Consider the following 15,271-nt stretch of genomic DNA (forward strand, 5'->3'; position numbering starts at 1 on the left):
CACGTCCCCCTACATCCCTCCCCTCACGTCCCTCCCCCACATGTCCCCCCATGTCCCTCCCCCCACGTGCCTCCCCTCCACGTCCCCCCTACAGGAGGCCCTCCGGCTCCAGCATCTGTGGGGCGGAAGCAGTTTTGTCTGCGGAGCGTCTGTTATCGGCTTTGCTTGGCAGCTCACTGTTCATGAGGCTGGTGGAGGGGGAGAAGGGAGCTTTCAAGGCCCCTCCGGGTGGGGAGGGCGCGGGAGGAATCCTAACGGTGCCCTCGGAGTGCCCAGGACCGCCGGGGCGTGGGCCGGGCGGGGCGATCCCTCCTTCGCCTGACAGCCGGTGGAGCCTCTCTCAGAAAACGCGGGTGTGCTCACCATGGACATGGGGGCCGTGCAGAGCCGGTGCCGGGCTGCAGCGTGCAGATGGGGCCGGGGGTCGTGGGGGAGAGCGGGAGTGGAGAGGGAGGGCGGGGAGTGGGGGGAGCCGGGGCCTGGCTCGGAGGGGGCTGTGCCCGCGTGGGGGTGAGTCACCTGTGAGGGGCGATGGGGCCATGTGGTGGGGTCCCTCCCGGTCCCCGGAGCTGGGGTGTCTGCCGGGAGGGAGGGTCCTGGCCCCTCCCTGGGGTCAGCGCAGGTCAGGAGTTGAGAGAAACCTTGCCCTCGGGAGGGAGCGTCTGTCACCCCAGGTCAGGGGCACCTGCTCCGTCACCCTTGGCTCAGGAGCCGGGTGACATGTGGACGGGTGTTACAGCAAGAGGTGAGACGCGGAGGCCGCGTCACCCGCCAGAGCCCTCCGCCTCAGGTTGTCCCCAGTCGAGCACAGAGACGGACGGATCCCTCGTCCTCGGTGTCACTGTGTTTTCCCGGCCGGATCGGGGGGGCCCAGGCTGTGGAGCGTGGGTGCCCACGGCCTCTCGGGGATGTCAGCAGGATGACCAGCTCGTCCCGGGTTAACCAGGCCCCCCAGTTATCAGCCGCTGTCACCCCTCATGTGATGTCCTGAACCCCTGGGCCACGCGGGTGCGGGCCTGAGCTGGGGCGCCCACTCTCCAGGTGGGCCGCCAGGCTGGGCGTCCTGGATGGCAGGTCCCTGACGCCGCGCCCGCACAGCAGTCCTCACGCGGGTCACCCCTGCAGCTGCCGTGACAATGACCACAGACTCAGTGGCTGAAAACAACACGCGTTTATTCTCCAGCAGTCCCGGAGGTCGGAAGCCTCACGGGGGTCCCACTGGCCTGAGATCGAGTCCTTCTGGAGGCTCAGGGGAGAGTCTCCTTCCCACCTTTTCCAGCTTCTAGAAGCGCCCGCGTCCCGCGCTCGTGGCCCCTTCTCTGTCGTCACAGCCGGCTCGCAGCAGCTCTTTGGCCCTTCGTCCGTGGTCACATCTCTGACCACAGCTGGGAAAGGTCCTCTGCTTTGAACGGCCCCCGTTAGTGCACTGGGTCCCCCGCAGCGTCTCCTGTCCCCAGATCCTCAACTCAGTCCCGTGTCAGGTTCCCGTTCATAGGTCCCCGAGCTACGACGTGGATTCTGCCGACCACCCGCCCGTCTGCTTTATGTGATGGTCTGCACACCCGTCCTGGCCCCCAATTAAAATACCGCTGAAGACGCACCTTGCCCACCCTCGCCACCCTCCTGCCCGTCCCCTGTCAGGAAGTCCCCCAGCGCCGGCCCTCTGGGGAAGGGTCTTCCGGGCCCCGCAGGCCCATCTGGTTCTCTGTTCCACTCAAGTGACCGCTCATGTGTGATCTGCTGCTTGAGGTTTGGGTTTAACAAGAGTCTGTAAGTGGTGTATGTGAACTGTAGAAATATACAAAACTCGGACACCTGAAAAGAAAACAGATTCTGCCTTTGCTCCTCACCCAGGGAGGATGTTCAGAGCAGCCCCCCAGGCAGGAGCCGTGGCCACGGAGGGTCCCTTCCCGGGGGCTTTCCCAACAACTCGCCTCCTCCCCTCCCCCCGTGCTGATTTCTGACCACCTGGCAGAGCTGGCCTGCGCGGGCGGGGGCTGCCCCAGCCTGGGGGTGACTGGGTTCCGGCCTCCGGGCGGGTGATCGGCCCCAGACTGACTTGCCCAGGGCCCGTGTTCCTTTGGGGAAGGCCAGAGGGGCCCCTCGACCAGTCCAGCCGGCTCCTGCCCCGGCGGGGGGCTCACAGGAGGGCAGGTGGCCGCTGGCCCCTCGGCTGAGCTGCGCCCGCCTCTGACCAGCCTATCCTCTCTGCCCACAGAGGACGGGAGGGGCAAGCTGCGGCCGGCCAAGGCCAAGAGCGACCGCAGGAAGAAGAGCTACGGCCCCCTGCACCCCCCCCACCCACTCCTGCCCCAGCTGCCGCCCCTGCCCACCCAGTTCCCTGTGGAGGAGGCGCCGCGGCCGCCGCCCCCACCGGGGCCCCCGGTGCTGGCACCCGGCCCTGCGGCCGCCGAGAGCCCCCCGCCACCGCCCCTCAACGTCATGCCCCCCGGGGCGCCCGGCGAGGACCCCGAGGTGCAGGCGCGCCCCATCATCCCCTTGCTGTACGTGATGCCGCGGCCCAGCGCAGCCACCCGCGACCTGGGCCGCCCGTCCTGCCAGCAGGCCCGTGAGCGCTTCGCCCAGACGGGCCGCTCCCGCAAGGAGCAGGCGGCCCCCATGGAACTGACGGGGCCCGAGGAGGAGAGCGGGGCCGGCGAGGTGCAGGTAGGGGCTGCGAGGGTCTCCGGGGCCTGGGGGTGGGGGGCACTGATCATCCAAACAAGCCCTGCCCTTGGCCTGGAGGCCGGCGGTGTGCACGGGGTTTACAATCCACAGGGGCTCCCGACTGCCCCTTCCTGGGGCCTCACAGCCCCACTGGGGAAACTGAGGCACGGCTGGGCCGGGCTTGCCTCCTGGTGGACCAGGCCCTGCCCCGTCTCAGAGCCGGCCCCACAGAGCTCCTTGTCTGTGCCGCAGGGACCCTCGACGTTCTCCAAGCTGAAGATGGAGATCAAGAAGAGCCGGCGCCACCCTCTGGGCAAGCCGCCCACCCGGTCCCCGCTGTCCGTGGTCAAGCAGGAGGCCTCAAGTGACGAGGGTGAGCCAGGGGCTGTCCCCGCCTGCCCGGGCCCGGGCTGTGCGCCCTGCCTCTCCCCCCGGCCTCCCGCCACCGCCGGCCCCAGTCAGGCCCTCGGCCTCTGTGCCCGACTGCCCGGCCCTCAGACCCAGCCCCCTGCACACAGCCGTCGGACCCTCTCCCCACGCGCTGTGTGACAGGGCCGCTCCTGCTCGCCCTGCAGCGCTCCCCGTGGTCAGGCCCTGGCCGCCCCGAGGTTCTGCACCCTCCTCCCACCCTTTTCCGCTGTGGGGCGCTTGCTTGTGCTGGGCCCAGGGCCCGAAATTTCCAACGTGACCCACGAGGCTGCAGCCCACCTGGGCTCAAACCCCAGCCCACCGCCCAGAGCCCGGGGTCACGGGCATCGTTTACCTTTCTGTGACTCGGTTTCCCCATCTCGGTTACCTTTCTGTGAAGTGGGGTCCTGCCGGGATGGCGCGTGGAGCCGCTGCCTATAAAGCGTGTGGCCTGGTGCCGGGCGCACGGTGAGCAGTGGGAATGCTGAGGCCAGTTGTCACATTTGTGGCCGTTGTTGCCTTTGACCCCACGCCCTCCGCCGTGCCCTCTGCCCTGTCCTCATCTTGTGAAAACTGAGCAGACGCGGATCCTGCCAGAAGCTCCTTCCCCCAGGCCTGGGCTGGCTCCCCAGTGTGCAAGGACCGCCCTTGTCCATCCTCTCGTGGCCTCGGGGTCTGTTTGGGTGCCTGGCGCAGGCCAAGCGGGCGAATGAGCAGAGGATGTGCTTACGTCCGGGGCGGCCTGTCCAGTGTGAGCGACACAGAAGGGCGGCCGCAGCCCCAGGTTGAGGCTTGAGAAACCGACTTGGAGTCGGGGGCCACAGAACCGTACGGGGCTGAGCGCTCGCTCATGTCCAGGTTCATTCCCAGCAGAGTCGTCGGCTCTGTGTCCGGGCTCAGCGACAGAGGCCTGGTTGCCGCGGGTGCAGGGAGCGCCCGGTTCGCCTCGGGGACTGGAGGCGCCGCCCAGTTCCCCACCGCCCCAGGCAGGCGGCCGTTATTAGAGATGCTCCGGGCTCGTGGCCCAGCTGCCCGCGCGGTGACCGTGGGCCCCGGAGGGGCTGGAACCAAGGCCGTGGGAGCCGGAGCCGAGGGTGGGGAGGGCAGGCACAAGGGGCTTCTGCTCCACGCTTGGCCGGGGTCCGCGTCGCTGCCTCGTGTGCAGAGAGCCCACCTAGCCGAGTCCTCATCTTCCGCTGCAGCCTTGCGTTTAAGACGCACGTGGAATTTGAAGATCGTCGGGATGGCGTCTTTAGTTCTGAGTCTGATTTGAGGGTTGGGCGAGGAGAGGGTCTGGAAGTGCTGCGGGTCGTGAGGCCGGGGCTCCCAGGAGACGGAGGGGTCTCGGGGGAGGATCCACGTGGTCTAGGCCCCTCAGGGCAGGTCGCCTTAGGATGTAGTGAGGAAGCTCTGCATCAGCTTTCCCAGAATGCCCTTCCAGGCCCCACCCCGTGAGCCCCTTTGGTGAGGCCGGGCCCCAGAACCCGGCGTGCGTCCTGGGGCCTGTGGTGACGGAGGGGGGCCTCCAGCTGGTGGCTCTCCTCCCCTGAGGGAAACAGCAGTGGGCCGTCGGGGGACTGGGGCGGGGCTGGCTGGTGGCAGAGGCCAGCCTGTGACGGGCGACGAGCGGGGGTGGGGGAGGCGTCCCTTTACAGCCTCCATGTTGGTAGGACTTAGGGGTGACACCCCCTCTCCCCGACCCCCAGCCACGTTCCTCTCTGGGCTCCCTTGAGCTCGGGGAGCTGCGCCTGACCTGCCCCCCGTCTCCCTCTCCAGACGGGACCAGAGCCCTGGCAGGGTGGCCGGGCGCCCCTGCAGGGGGCTCAGGGGCCGCAGGAGCAGGGCCGGCACCATCACCGCGAATGCGCGCGGCAGTACCGGCCCGTCGGGGTGAGGGCAGGGGCTCTGGGATGCGGGGCCCGGGTTCCTCGGCGCTGACGTTTCCCCGCCCCGTGCCTCCAGACGCCTTCCCTTTCTCTGGAGAGGAGGACGTGAGCGACCCCGAGGCCGTGAGGTCCCTGCTGTCCCTGCAGTGGAGGAACAAGGCCGCCAGCTTCCAGGCCGAGCGCAAGTTCAACGCGGCGGCCGCGCTGACGGAGCCCTACTGCGCCGTCTGCACCCTCTTCTACCCCTACAGCCAGGTGCGCCCGCCACGGGGGACGCGGGGAGCGGGAGGGTCGTGGGGACCAGGAGCCTGTTGGCTGCGGGGACAGTGGGGTCAGCTGAGAGCTGGCAGCTGGGGTGGGATGGCCACGGCGCCAGGCGGGGCCCTGGGTGGGTGGGGCGGGGCTGTGACACCGAAGGTTTCCGTGAGGGCTGCCCGGGGAGCCCGGATGCTGAGTTTTGTCAGAATGTGACTTATCAACGTGCATCAAAGTGGGGCCGTCGCTAGAGGGGGGCCGCGTGGAGGCCTCACAGTCACCGTCCTCAGAAGCATCCTCAGCCCGGCCTGGGGGGAGCGCAGGCGGGGGGCCCGGGGATGGGGCGGGCGGCTCATGTGGGCCCTGACTGGTCCCCACTCTCCAGACGAGGTGGGCCCTGGCCTCTCCCCGCTCTCTGTCCAGCCATCAGCTGCCACCTGCCTGTTGCCCCATTAACCTCTTGTTCCCCTCCTTGTTCCCCACACCTCACCGCAGCCACGGTGGCTCCAGCCATGCACAGCCTGGCTGGAAACCCCGCCAGGCTCGCCATGGCCCCCGGCCCCGCCGCGTGCTGCCCCCACGGTCCTCCTCTGCTGTATCTGCCCCCACACAGCGTGCCGCGTGCCGTCCCCCAGGTCTGCCCCGCACCCCACCCAGCTCTCTGCCTTGCTGCATGGGTTTCTGTTCATCCTATGAGTCCACTCAGCTGCCGCCTCTTCCGGGAAGCCTTCCTGGGCCTGCTGTCCTGGGCTGGCTCCCACACGCCCCCCGGCTCCCCCCCGCCTCTGCCGTTGCTTCTGCCTCTCTGTTTATCAGCCCCGGGGCTGGGAGGCCCTGGAGGACAGGCCGGGCCTCGCTTGCTTTTTGGTCCCCGGCTCCTGGCCTGGCGCTGAGCTGCCCCACGGTCGGCCCCGAGCCCACGGCCGCGTGCCTGTCTCGAGGGCCCCACTCCTCCGAGCTGCCTGGTCTGCTGTCTCTGAGTGATTCCGTGTCTGGTCGTGGCGTGAGATGAGACCTAACGTCCAGGTGTCTGCTGCGGGCACGTCCTTCCTGGTGCTGCCGCAGGGGCCGCCGGGAGTCAGGGCCGGGAACTCCCGCCCAAGACACGGATCTGCGGGATTCTGGTTGCTCAGCGAAGCGTCTCGAGTAAACGTCATCATGCCCAGTGGGCCTCGAGGGTGACCCCTCCCGCAGGCCGGAGCCCTCGGAGTCAGGGGCCAGGCCTCGCTTGTCCCTCGCCGTGACGGGTGCTGTGGCTGGATATTCTGCCTGTTCTCCACTAGTGGGGGCAGCTCAGAGGTGTGGGGGGACGAGTGAGGGGCTCCGATTTCAAAGCTGGTCCCCTCATCCGAGGGGCACCGTCCCTCCTGTGCAGTGCACACCAGGCCGGCGTCCTCCCAGTCAGGAGCAGGGGCAGGTCCTCTGTCTCGGTTCTGTGGACGCCAGGGAGGCTGGTCTGTGACAGGCCCGGGGCTTGGCTGGACCCTGGCACTGGGGACAGGCCGTGTTCATCCGTTTTCTTCATTCAGTCAGATCCGGGGGCTCAGGGAGGACAGGGGTACAGCTGTCATGGGGTGCACGTTGGAGGCGGGGGAACGCCCCACATGGGCACACAGATGACACAGTGTCCGGGGATGGTCAGGACCGTGAGGACCACAGCAGGGTGGGGGGCCGGGTCCAGATCTCACGGGGCCAGAGGTCTGAGCCTCCGGGCGGTGGGAGCAGCCCACCAGAGGCAGGACGGTGTTGGGGTCTGGGTGCTGGAGGAAGAGCGAGGGACAGCAGGGACGTGAGGGACCTGGGTGGCGTCGGGGCTGCATCCTGCTGTGACCCCGAGGGGAGGGTCTTCAGTGGGGGCGGGACGGGACCTGACTGAGGAGGGTCTGGGGGCTCCTGAGCAGGGTGGGGGCTGGGGGTGAGGGGTGCACCGGGCAGCCCCCGGGGGCGGCCGCGGGCGTCCCGCTGAGGCGCCGGGCAGAGAGAAGCAGGTGGGATGTGGAGACAGGGCGCGCGAGGGGCGGGTGGGGACGGGCTCCAGGACGGCCCGGTCCACGACGCCCCCTGACGGCGGCCCCTCGTCCCGCAGGCCCTGCAGACCGAGAAGGAGGCCCACGCCGCCTCGCTCGGGGAGGGTCCCTCGGCCGCGCCGCCCTCCAAAAGCGGCCAGAGGACGCGGCCGCTCATCCCCGAGATGTGTTTCACCTCCGGCGGCGAGAACACCGAGCCGCTGCCCGCCAACTCCTACATCGGCGACGACGGCACCAGCCCGCTTATCGCCTGCGCCAAGTGCTGCCTGCAGGTGCACGCCAGTGAGTGCGGGGGCTGCGCGCCCCTCCCTCTGGCTGCTGTGGGGGGACCTGGCGTCCTGGGGCGGGGGTCTGGGCCTTCGGGCCTGCCTGCTCAGCCTCCTCCTGGAGAGTTCCGCTGAGGCCCGCCCGCCCCTCAGGGCCTGGGAGGCAGCAGAAGAGATGAGGGCCCGGCAGGTGCCGCGATGCTTTTAAACTCCGCGCTCTGGGGCCGGAGTTGGAAGTGATGGCAAAGCCGAGATTCTGGAACTGTCCAGGGGCGGTTTATCTCTGCCATCGCCACCACCCTCCCCCAGATCCTGAAGCCCGAGGCCGGAGAATGGATGTCGGCCCCCTGGCCCCCTTCTCGGGCGGGAGGGGGCAGCGAATGCGACGTGGAGCCCGGGCCAGGGCGCTTTCTGGAGCCGTTTACCTCTGCGTGCCGTCCTGCGGCGGGAGGCTGCCCTCCGTCTGCCTCTGTCCGGCTCCCCGCCCCATGGAGGCGGCCCGGCTTGTTTTCTCTCCTGGCCGGGAGCCCGTCTGCCCTGCGGGGTTGGGCCGGGCTGTGAGCCGTGCCCCTGGGGGGCCCCCCGGGGAGAAGAGCCCCGTTCCCTGGCCGAGGGGCCCCGCAGTGCTGCTGAGCGGTGCCCCCTCCTCTGTGCCCTCTCTCCCCGCGTTTCTAAACCGCGGCCACGTTTCAAAGCCAACCACCGTGGGGACGCAGAGGCTCCATGTGGCTTCAGAAGTAGCCATTCTGCCCACACACTTGGCCCGGCTGCCCGGCCCTGCACTCTGCACTCCCGGGTCCAGGAGCCCACCTTACATTTCTCGGGTTCTCGGCTCTCCCGAGCCTGGACGGGGCCGAGCCGGGGGGGGCCAGGCTGAGCAGACCCGGCAGGGGCTCCTGTGAGGGGCCTGCTCTCCTCTTGGCATCTGGTTCGAGGCCTTTCCTCCTCTCCGTGCACAGTGGCCTGGACTGAGGTAGAGTGGGTGGTGAGGGCCAGTGCCCTCACACCGGAGTTCCGGAAGGCTCTGTGGGCCCCATCCGCGTGCAGCCGCCGGGACAGATGCGGCCCCTCCTCTGAGCCGCTCGCTGTCTTCCAGGTTGTTACGGCATCCGCCCCGAGCTGGTCACCGAGGCCTGGACGTGTTCGCGGTGCGCGGCCCACGCCTGGACTGCGGTAACTCGGCCTGCGGCTGGGGGGTTCTGAGAGCCCGTGAGGCCCGTGGGGGAGCCAGGCCTGGGCCCCCGGACCTGTCCTGCAGGGCGGCCGTGGGCTGGCGGCCTGGCCCCCCGGGTCTCCGCCTCGGCAGTGAGGGGTGGTGGCCGCGAGTGTGAAACGTGGGGACGGAGCAGCGTGGCGGCGGCCCTGCCCGCGCCCCCTCACGTGCGGCTGTCTGTCCCACAGGAGTGCTGCCTGTGCAACCTCCGGGGCGGAGCCCTGCAGATGACCACCGACAGGAGGTGGGTGGAGGGATCCTCCTGGGGCCTGGGGGCGTCGGCCCCTCCTCGGGGCCCCAAGTTGTGGTGGGGGTGGGACCAGGAGGAGCAAACGAGCGCCGGGACTGTCCCATAAGTCCTGACGTGGACAGGGGCAGTGCCCCCCACCGTGAGATGACCCCGGGGGCGGGGCGCACTGTGACCCCGCCCCCCCCGCCCCCCAGGTGGATCCACGTGATCTGCGCCATCGCTGTCCCCGAAGTGCGGTTCCTGAATGTGATGGAGCGCCACCCCGTGGACATCAGTGCCATCCCCGAGCAGCGGTGGAAGCTGGTAGGTCCCCCTCGTCTTGCCCCAGGACGCAGGGGGCTGCCCGGAGGCCAGACGCCGTGGCTGTCAGTTTGGCAGACCCATCACACTGTGCATGGGTCCCGAGACACACGGTCAGAGGGCGCAGAGGTGCCCGGAGACAGCAGGTCTCCCATCTCTGCAGACACGTCCTCCCCGCTCAGGCTTGTGCCACGTCCAGCCTTTCCCGGAGCGGAAGCCGTGCGCTCCGCCCCGTCCTTCTCTCCCTGCCTGGCCGGCTCCTCCCCTTAATTTTTAATCGCGGTTAAAAACACTTAACGGGAGATTCTCCCTCTTAACCTATCTTGACGCGCACAGCACTGAGGACACGAGGTCGCACAGCCGGGCTCTAGACTGCGTTCGTCTCACAAGACTGAGCCCGGATGCGTGCTGACCCGCGTCTCCCCCTCCCGCCCCCAGCCCCCGCACCACCACTCGACTCTGCCTCCCCGAGGTGGAGCTGACGGGCCTCCTCTGAGTGCAGTCCTGCTGCGTGTCCTCCTGTGTCTGGCGTCTGGCTCTGAGCATCATGCCCTCAGGGTCCGTCCGTGTCGCTGCAAGTGGCCGGATGTCCTTTCTTGTGGCTGAATACTATTCCACTGCGTATTTATACGTACGCCGCGTCGTCTGTATCCGTTCCTCCATCACTGGGCACTTAGGTTGTTTCCGCGTCTCGGCTGTGGAATGACGCTGCAGGGGGCCGAGATCTCTCCTGTAGCCTGTTTCCGTTTCCTTGGGGTGTGCGCCCAGCAGTGGGAGAGCTGGGTCACTCGACAGTTCTGATTTTAACTTTTTGAAGAGCCTCCGCAGTGTTCTCCGTCGCAGCTGTACCAGGTTGCACTCCCCCAGCCATGCACCGGGGTCCCCTTTTCTCCACGTCCTTGCCGACCCCTGTCCTCTCTTGTTTTTCTCTCTGACTGCGCGTGTGAGGGGCTATCTCACGTGGACTTGACTTGCGTTTCCCGCCGATCAGCGCCACCGAGCACCTTGTCATGTGTCTCTGGCCATTCGTGTAGAGAAACAGAAATGTCTATTCACGTCCTTCACCCGTTTGTAAATCAGGCAGTTTTGCACTGTTGAGTTGTTGGAGTTCCCTAACTGGCCCCTCTATGCGCCTTGAGCTTCCCGCTCTAAGGATCGCGTGGCCGTCCTGGGCCCAATGCTCTCTGGTGACCGCCACCCCGGGGAGCTCCTGGGGCAGCGGGCGGAGTGGGTGGAGCGTGGCTGTGAGTGAGTGCAGGCTTCCATTCCCAGCTCGGCTGCTGGCCTGCTGTGTGACTCCAAACAGATTCCTTGATCTCTCTGGGCCTCAGCCTTCCCACCTGTGCAGTGGGGCTGCTGAGGGTCCCCTGCACGGTGAGCATTAACTGGGCCTCACGTGAAGTGCTCATCGTGCCATCTGAGCGCTGGCACCTGGTCTCGGGGCATCGGTGCTGAGAGTTTGCGGGCGGCCTTGCTGGACATGTGTCCCCACGAATGGACGTAGGAGTGGCAGCTCTGACAGGGACATGTCTCGTGGCACCAGGATCTGGGTGCCCGACAGCATCTCAGCTGGTTTCTCTGTCGGTTTAATTCCCAGCTGGTCCCGGGGTGTTGATGCTCCTCCAGGCCCACTGCGGGCGGGAGGCGGAGAAATCAGGCTGCGGGCAGTGGGCCGGCAGGGGGCCTGTGGGGAGGGGCAGAGGACACCCACTGCAGAGCCCGGGAGGGAGGGAGGGGGCCTCGGTCATGGAGCCAGCCGGCCACATGAGAGGCGGTGGCCGCGGAGGCCTCATTACTCAGGTGGAGGGACGCGCCCGCTGGCTGCTCCCTCCCAGACGCCTTATGGATCAGCTGACATCTCCAGCTGGCAGCCTCTTCATTACCGGCACTTGTAACGATGAGTTAAAAATCCTTTTACATGAGGCTGGCTTGTCCTGCCTAATGGAGCCTTGCACGCAGGCTGGCAGTTAACCCCTGCTCACCCAGCCCGCCCGCCCACCTTCCCGGGCCCCACACGGGCCGCAGGCTCGGGGGCGGTCGCTCCTGTCACCTGTCCATCCCACCTGTCCCCGTGCCTCCCTGGGGCCCGCGGCTCTGGGTGCCGGGGGGGGTCCTGGGGGGTCCGGGTGAGCGGGGGATGGCCCAGCAGTGCCACAGCCTGAGCCCAGGTCAGAGCCCGGTTAGCCAGGTTCTCTGCCGTGCGCTCGGCCCTCACCAGGCTGGGATGGTTCCTGGAGACACTGCGAGGTCTGGGGGGGACTTGGGATGGGAGAGGTCAGCTCGTGGGGCTGTGGGGCTCAGCTGGTGGGGCGGGCGGTTTGAACCAGCCCTGCCCACTCTGTGTGCCCTGCTCTGAGGATCAGGGGCTGTGTCGGTCCCAATAGGAGGGATGCAGGTGGGCAGGGGAGGGGGTGTAGGAGACCACCGCTCTCCCCAGGCCTCCGCAGCCCGCCCTGCGTCCCCTCCTCAGCCCCGAGGCCTCTGACAAGGGCGCCCGACACCCGACGTGCTCTTACGGCAGCCCCCACGCGCTCCTGACACGAGGCACCGTGGGGGCCTGGCCCACGCTCTTGGTGATTTGAGAACTAGAATAACGAGCTGCCACCCACGGGTGGAAACGAATGTGCCCCTGTCAGGCCAGGTGTTGGGGTTCTCCTGGGCCCTGGCTGTGGGGTCGTGGCTGGGCCCTCATGATGTGGTGACATGTGCAAGATTACCCTGCGCCCCCTGGCCGAGGCTCCCCCTCCCCCAGCCAAGGGCGATGGCTCCGAGGAGCAGAGGTGCTGCGGAACTGGAGGGTTAACCGTGGGGAGCGTGGTGTGTGTCAGCCTGTCCCCGCCGGCCGGCGGGAGAATGAAGTATTGACAGATTAATAATGAGATCTCATTGCCATCGACCCGCCGGCGCCTCCTGCAGCCCCTCGGCCGTGCTTACCTGGCGCCTGAACACGGTTTACGGAGTGATAAAGGCCCTCGTTAGATGCGCAGACGGCCGGGGGGGGCGGCCTGGATGCTCTGGGGACGGGGGGCGGCATTCCCACAGCGCGGACCCCTCACACGCTCCTCCTTAGGAAGGCGGCTACCTCGCGGTGCCTTTTATTCAAAATTAAGAGAACATTCCTCCTTGTAACCATTTTAAAGTGAACAATTTAGTGGCTTTTAGTATATTCACAGAGTTAGGCAACTGTCGTCTCTAATTCCAGAACATTCCATCACCCCCTAAAAACGAAACTCAGTCCCTATTAGCAGTCACTTCCCACCCCCTCTCCAGCCCCTGACAAACATGAACCCCCTTTCTGTCTGTGGATGCGCCTGTTCTGGACATTTCACATCAATGGACTCACACACCGTGTGTCCCTCTGTGTCTGGTTCTCTCACTGAGCGTCGTGTGTTCAGGGTCCGTCCACGGTGTGGCTGTGTCAGGGCTTCCCTTGTCTTCAGGGCTGTGTCGTATTCCAGCGTGTGGCTCTTTGGTGCCTGTTCCCGGCAGGGCAGCTGTGCAGAGGGGAGGGTGGAGAACCCAGAGGTGGTCCCGGGTCCAGCTGCAGGCGGGTGGGAGGGCCTGGAGGGCCCAGCCCGGGCTGTTTGGGGGGCTCTCCGCCCGTGGGCAAGACTCTGGCCAAGCCGAGTCCACGGGCTTCTCCCAGCTGCCTCCGTCCAGCCCTGGGGCTCGGGGGTCTCTCCCACGGACAGTCCTGGGGGCCCAGTAGAGGGGCTCCCGGCCCCAGGGGGCAGAGGTGCCCGGCTGACCCCCTTTCCCTGCCCGTGTCCCCCAGAAGTGCGTGTACTGCCGGAAGCGGATGAAGAAGGTGTCGGGCGCCTGCATCCAGTGCTCCTGCGAGCACTGCTCCACCTCCTTCCACGTGACCTGCGCGCACCGCCGCCGGCGTCCTCATGGAGCCCGACGACTGGCCCTACGTCGTCGCCCATCACCTGCTTCAAGCACAAGGCGGGGGGCCCCACGGTGAGCGCCCCGCCCCTCCCCCCTTCCCCCTCCCTCCCCCGCCCCTCCCCCTCCCTCCCGCGCCCCACCCCTGCCCCTCCCCTCCCGTGCCCCTCCCCCCACCCTCTCCCTTCCCCCGCCCCTCCCCTCCCCCTCCCCCGCCCCCCGTGCCCGTGCGCCTCCCCCTCCCGCGCCCCTCCCCCACCTCTCCCTTCCCCCGCCCCTCCCCTCCCCCTCCCCCCGCCCCCCGTGCCCGTGCGCCTCCCCCTCCCGCGCCCCTCCCCCACCTCTCCCTTCCCGCCGCCCACCCCTCCCCCTCCCCCGCCCCCCGTGCCCCTCCCCGCTCTGACCCCCCCCCCCCCGCCCCCAGGCCCAGCTCCTGCGGGCCGTGTCCCTGGGCCAGGTGGTCATCACCAAGAACCGCAACGGGCTGTACTACCGCTGCCGCGTCATCGGCTCCACGTCGCAGACCTTCTACGAAGTGAACTTCGACGACGGCTCGCTACAGCGACAACCTGTACCCCGAGAGCATCACCGTGAGCCGCGGGCGCGCGGCGGGGGGGCGGGGCGGCCCCCATCCCTCCGGTCCCGGGGTCCAGGTCCCCCGCGACCCCGCGGGGCGGGCCCTGCAGGGAACGCGCCGCCTGTGTCTGCGGGCACAGCAGACGGCGTTGTCCGTCCTGGTGGGCCTCGGCGGGGCCCCGACCCCGGGGTGTGGGCCCAGCTGGCCTCGGGGCTCCAGCAGAGCGCCCCTCGCCTCCTGCCGCAACGGCCCATCACATGGAGCTTCCTTCCGCGTGCTCCCCTGGGGAGGATCTAAACCTCCACAGCGGCCAGCGGGGCGGCCCGGCCTCACCGCCTCCCCGTCCTCCCTCCAGAGTAGAGACTGTGTCCGGCTGGGCCCCCCGGCCGAGGGCGAGCTCGTGGAGCTGCGGTGGACCGACGGCAACATCTACAAGGCCAGGTTCATTTCCTCTGTGACCAGTCACATCTACCAGGTGAGCGGGGCAGCGGGGACAGAGAGGGAGGGAGGCGGGGGCGGGGACAGGGAGAGGGAGGGAGGCGGGGGCAGGGGCGGGGATGGGGATGGAGGTGGGGGGGGTGGGGAAGCCCGACAGAGATGGAGGTGGGGACCGGGACGGGGGCTGGGGGCACGTGGGGGGGTTGGGCGCGGGGGTGCCGCCCCCCTAACTTAGCAGACCAGAGCGTGTTTATTCTCGGGCTGCAACAGGCCTCCGAATCGGGTATTTTCCCCTTTAGGTCTTGTTGTGGTAGAATATACATAACATAAACTTAGTGTTTTAACCATTTTTAAGTGTACAGGTCAGAGCCCCTGATTTCTTTTTATCTTTTAAACTGTGAGGAGAAATTATTTTAACAGTGTGGAATCTTAGAGAAAAAACCACTGGTGTCCCGTCCCCCCCCCCCCTCCTGTCCTTTGGCACCTCCATCCCTTTCTCCATGTCTTTCCCTCTCGCCGCCCTCCCGTGATGAGTGGGGACGTGAGCCGGCCGGGGGGACGCCCCGGGGCCAGCACCCCTCGGGTGAGCCACGGTGGCCATGGGCGCCGGGACCCGGCAAGGGTGGGCAGCTGGTGGGCCCTGAGAACTGCGCCCACTTCGCAGGTGGAGTTTGAGGACGGGTCCCAGCTGACAGTGAAGCGCGGCGACATCTTCACCCTGGACGAGGAGCTCCCCAAGAGGGTCCGGTCGCGGCTGGTACGTGGCCGGGCGAGGGGGAGGAGTGGCCCCCAGAGGCCCTAAGTGGTCCTGGGGGAAGCGACCCGTCCCAAATGGCCTTGACCTCCCCACCTGCGGGGGGACAGCAGGCGGGAACCCGTCTGTGGCGGGAGGGGTGCATGGGAGGGCCTGGCCCTTCCCCTGGGGAAGAGAGAAACCCACCCAGCTGCGCGCCCACACGTCCTGACGGCTCCAGGGTTCGGAGCGTTGGGTGTAGAGGCCCGAACTCCAGATCTGAGCTGCAGGGCTGGCTGTGCAGAGAGAAACGCTCTCGGGGCTCATGACTCTGCAGAGGGGCAGTGGGTCCCCAGGGCGAGG

At 67.8% G+C, this 15,271-nt stretch overlaps 1 protein-coding gene across 1 annotated transcript in view; it reads left to right on the top strand.

The window, feature by feature from the left end:
* Positions 1-15,206, top strand: part of KDM4B (lysine demethylase 4B) — a 140,431-nt gene extending 125,225 nt beyond the window's left edge. The window contains 14 exon segments of the mRNA XM_058537356.1: positions 2,219-2,667; positions 2,920-3,040; positions 5,038-5,216; positions 7,303-7,525; positions 8,606-8,682; positions 8,911-8,966; positions 9,167-9,275; positions 13,048-13,149; positions 13,151-13,198; positions 13,200-13,235; positions 13,585-13,716; positions 13,718-13,750; positions 14,093-14,212; positions 14,840-15,206. Of these exon segments, the coding sequence (XP_058393339.1) occupies positions 2,219-2,667; positions 2,920-3,040; positions 5,038-5,216; positions 7,303-7,525; positions 8,606-8,682; positions 8,911-8,966; positions 9,167-9,275; positions 13,048-13,149; positions 13,151-13,198; positions 13,200-13,235; positions 13,585-13,716; positions 13,718-13,750; positions 14,093-14,212; positions 14,840-14,977 (1,823 nt within the window). The 3' untranslated portion in view covers positions 14,978-15,206.
* Positions 15,207-15,271: the final 65 nt, after the last annotated feature.

The sequence above is a fragment of the Diceros bicornis genome, unplaced genomic scaffold (assembly GCF_020826845.1).
Source record: "Diceros bicornis minor isolate mBicDic1 unplaced genomic scaffold, mDicBic1.mat.cur scaffold_301_multi, whole genome shotgun sequence".
NCBI classification, from domain to species: domain Eukaryota; kingdom Metazoa; phylum Chordata; class Mammalia; order Perissodactyla; family Rhinocerotidae; genus Diceros; species Diceros bicornis.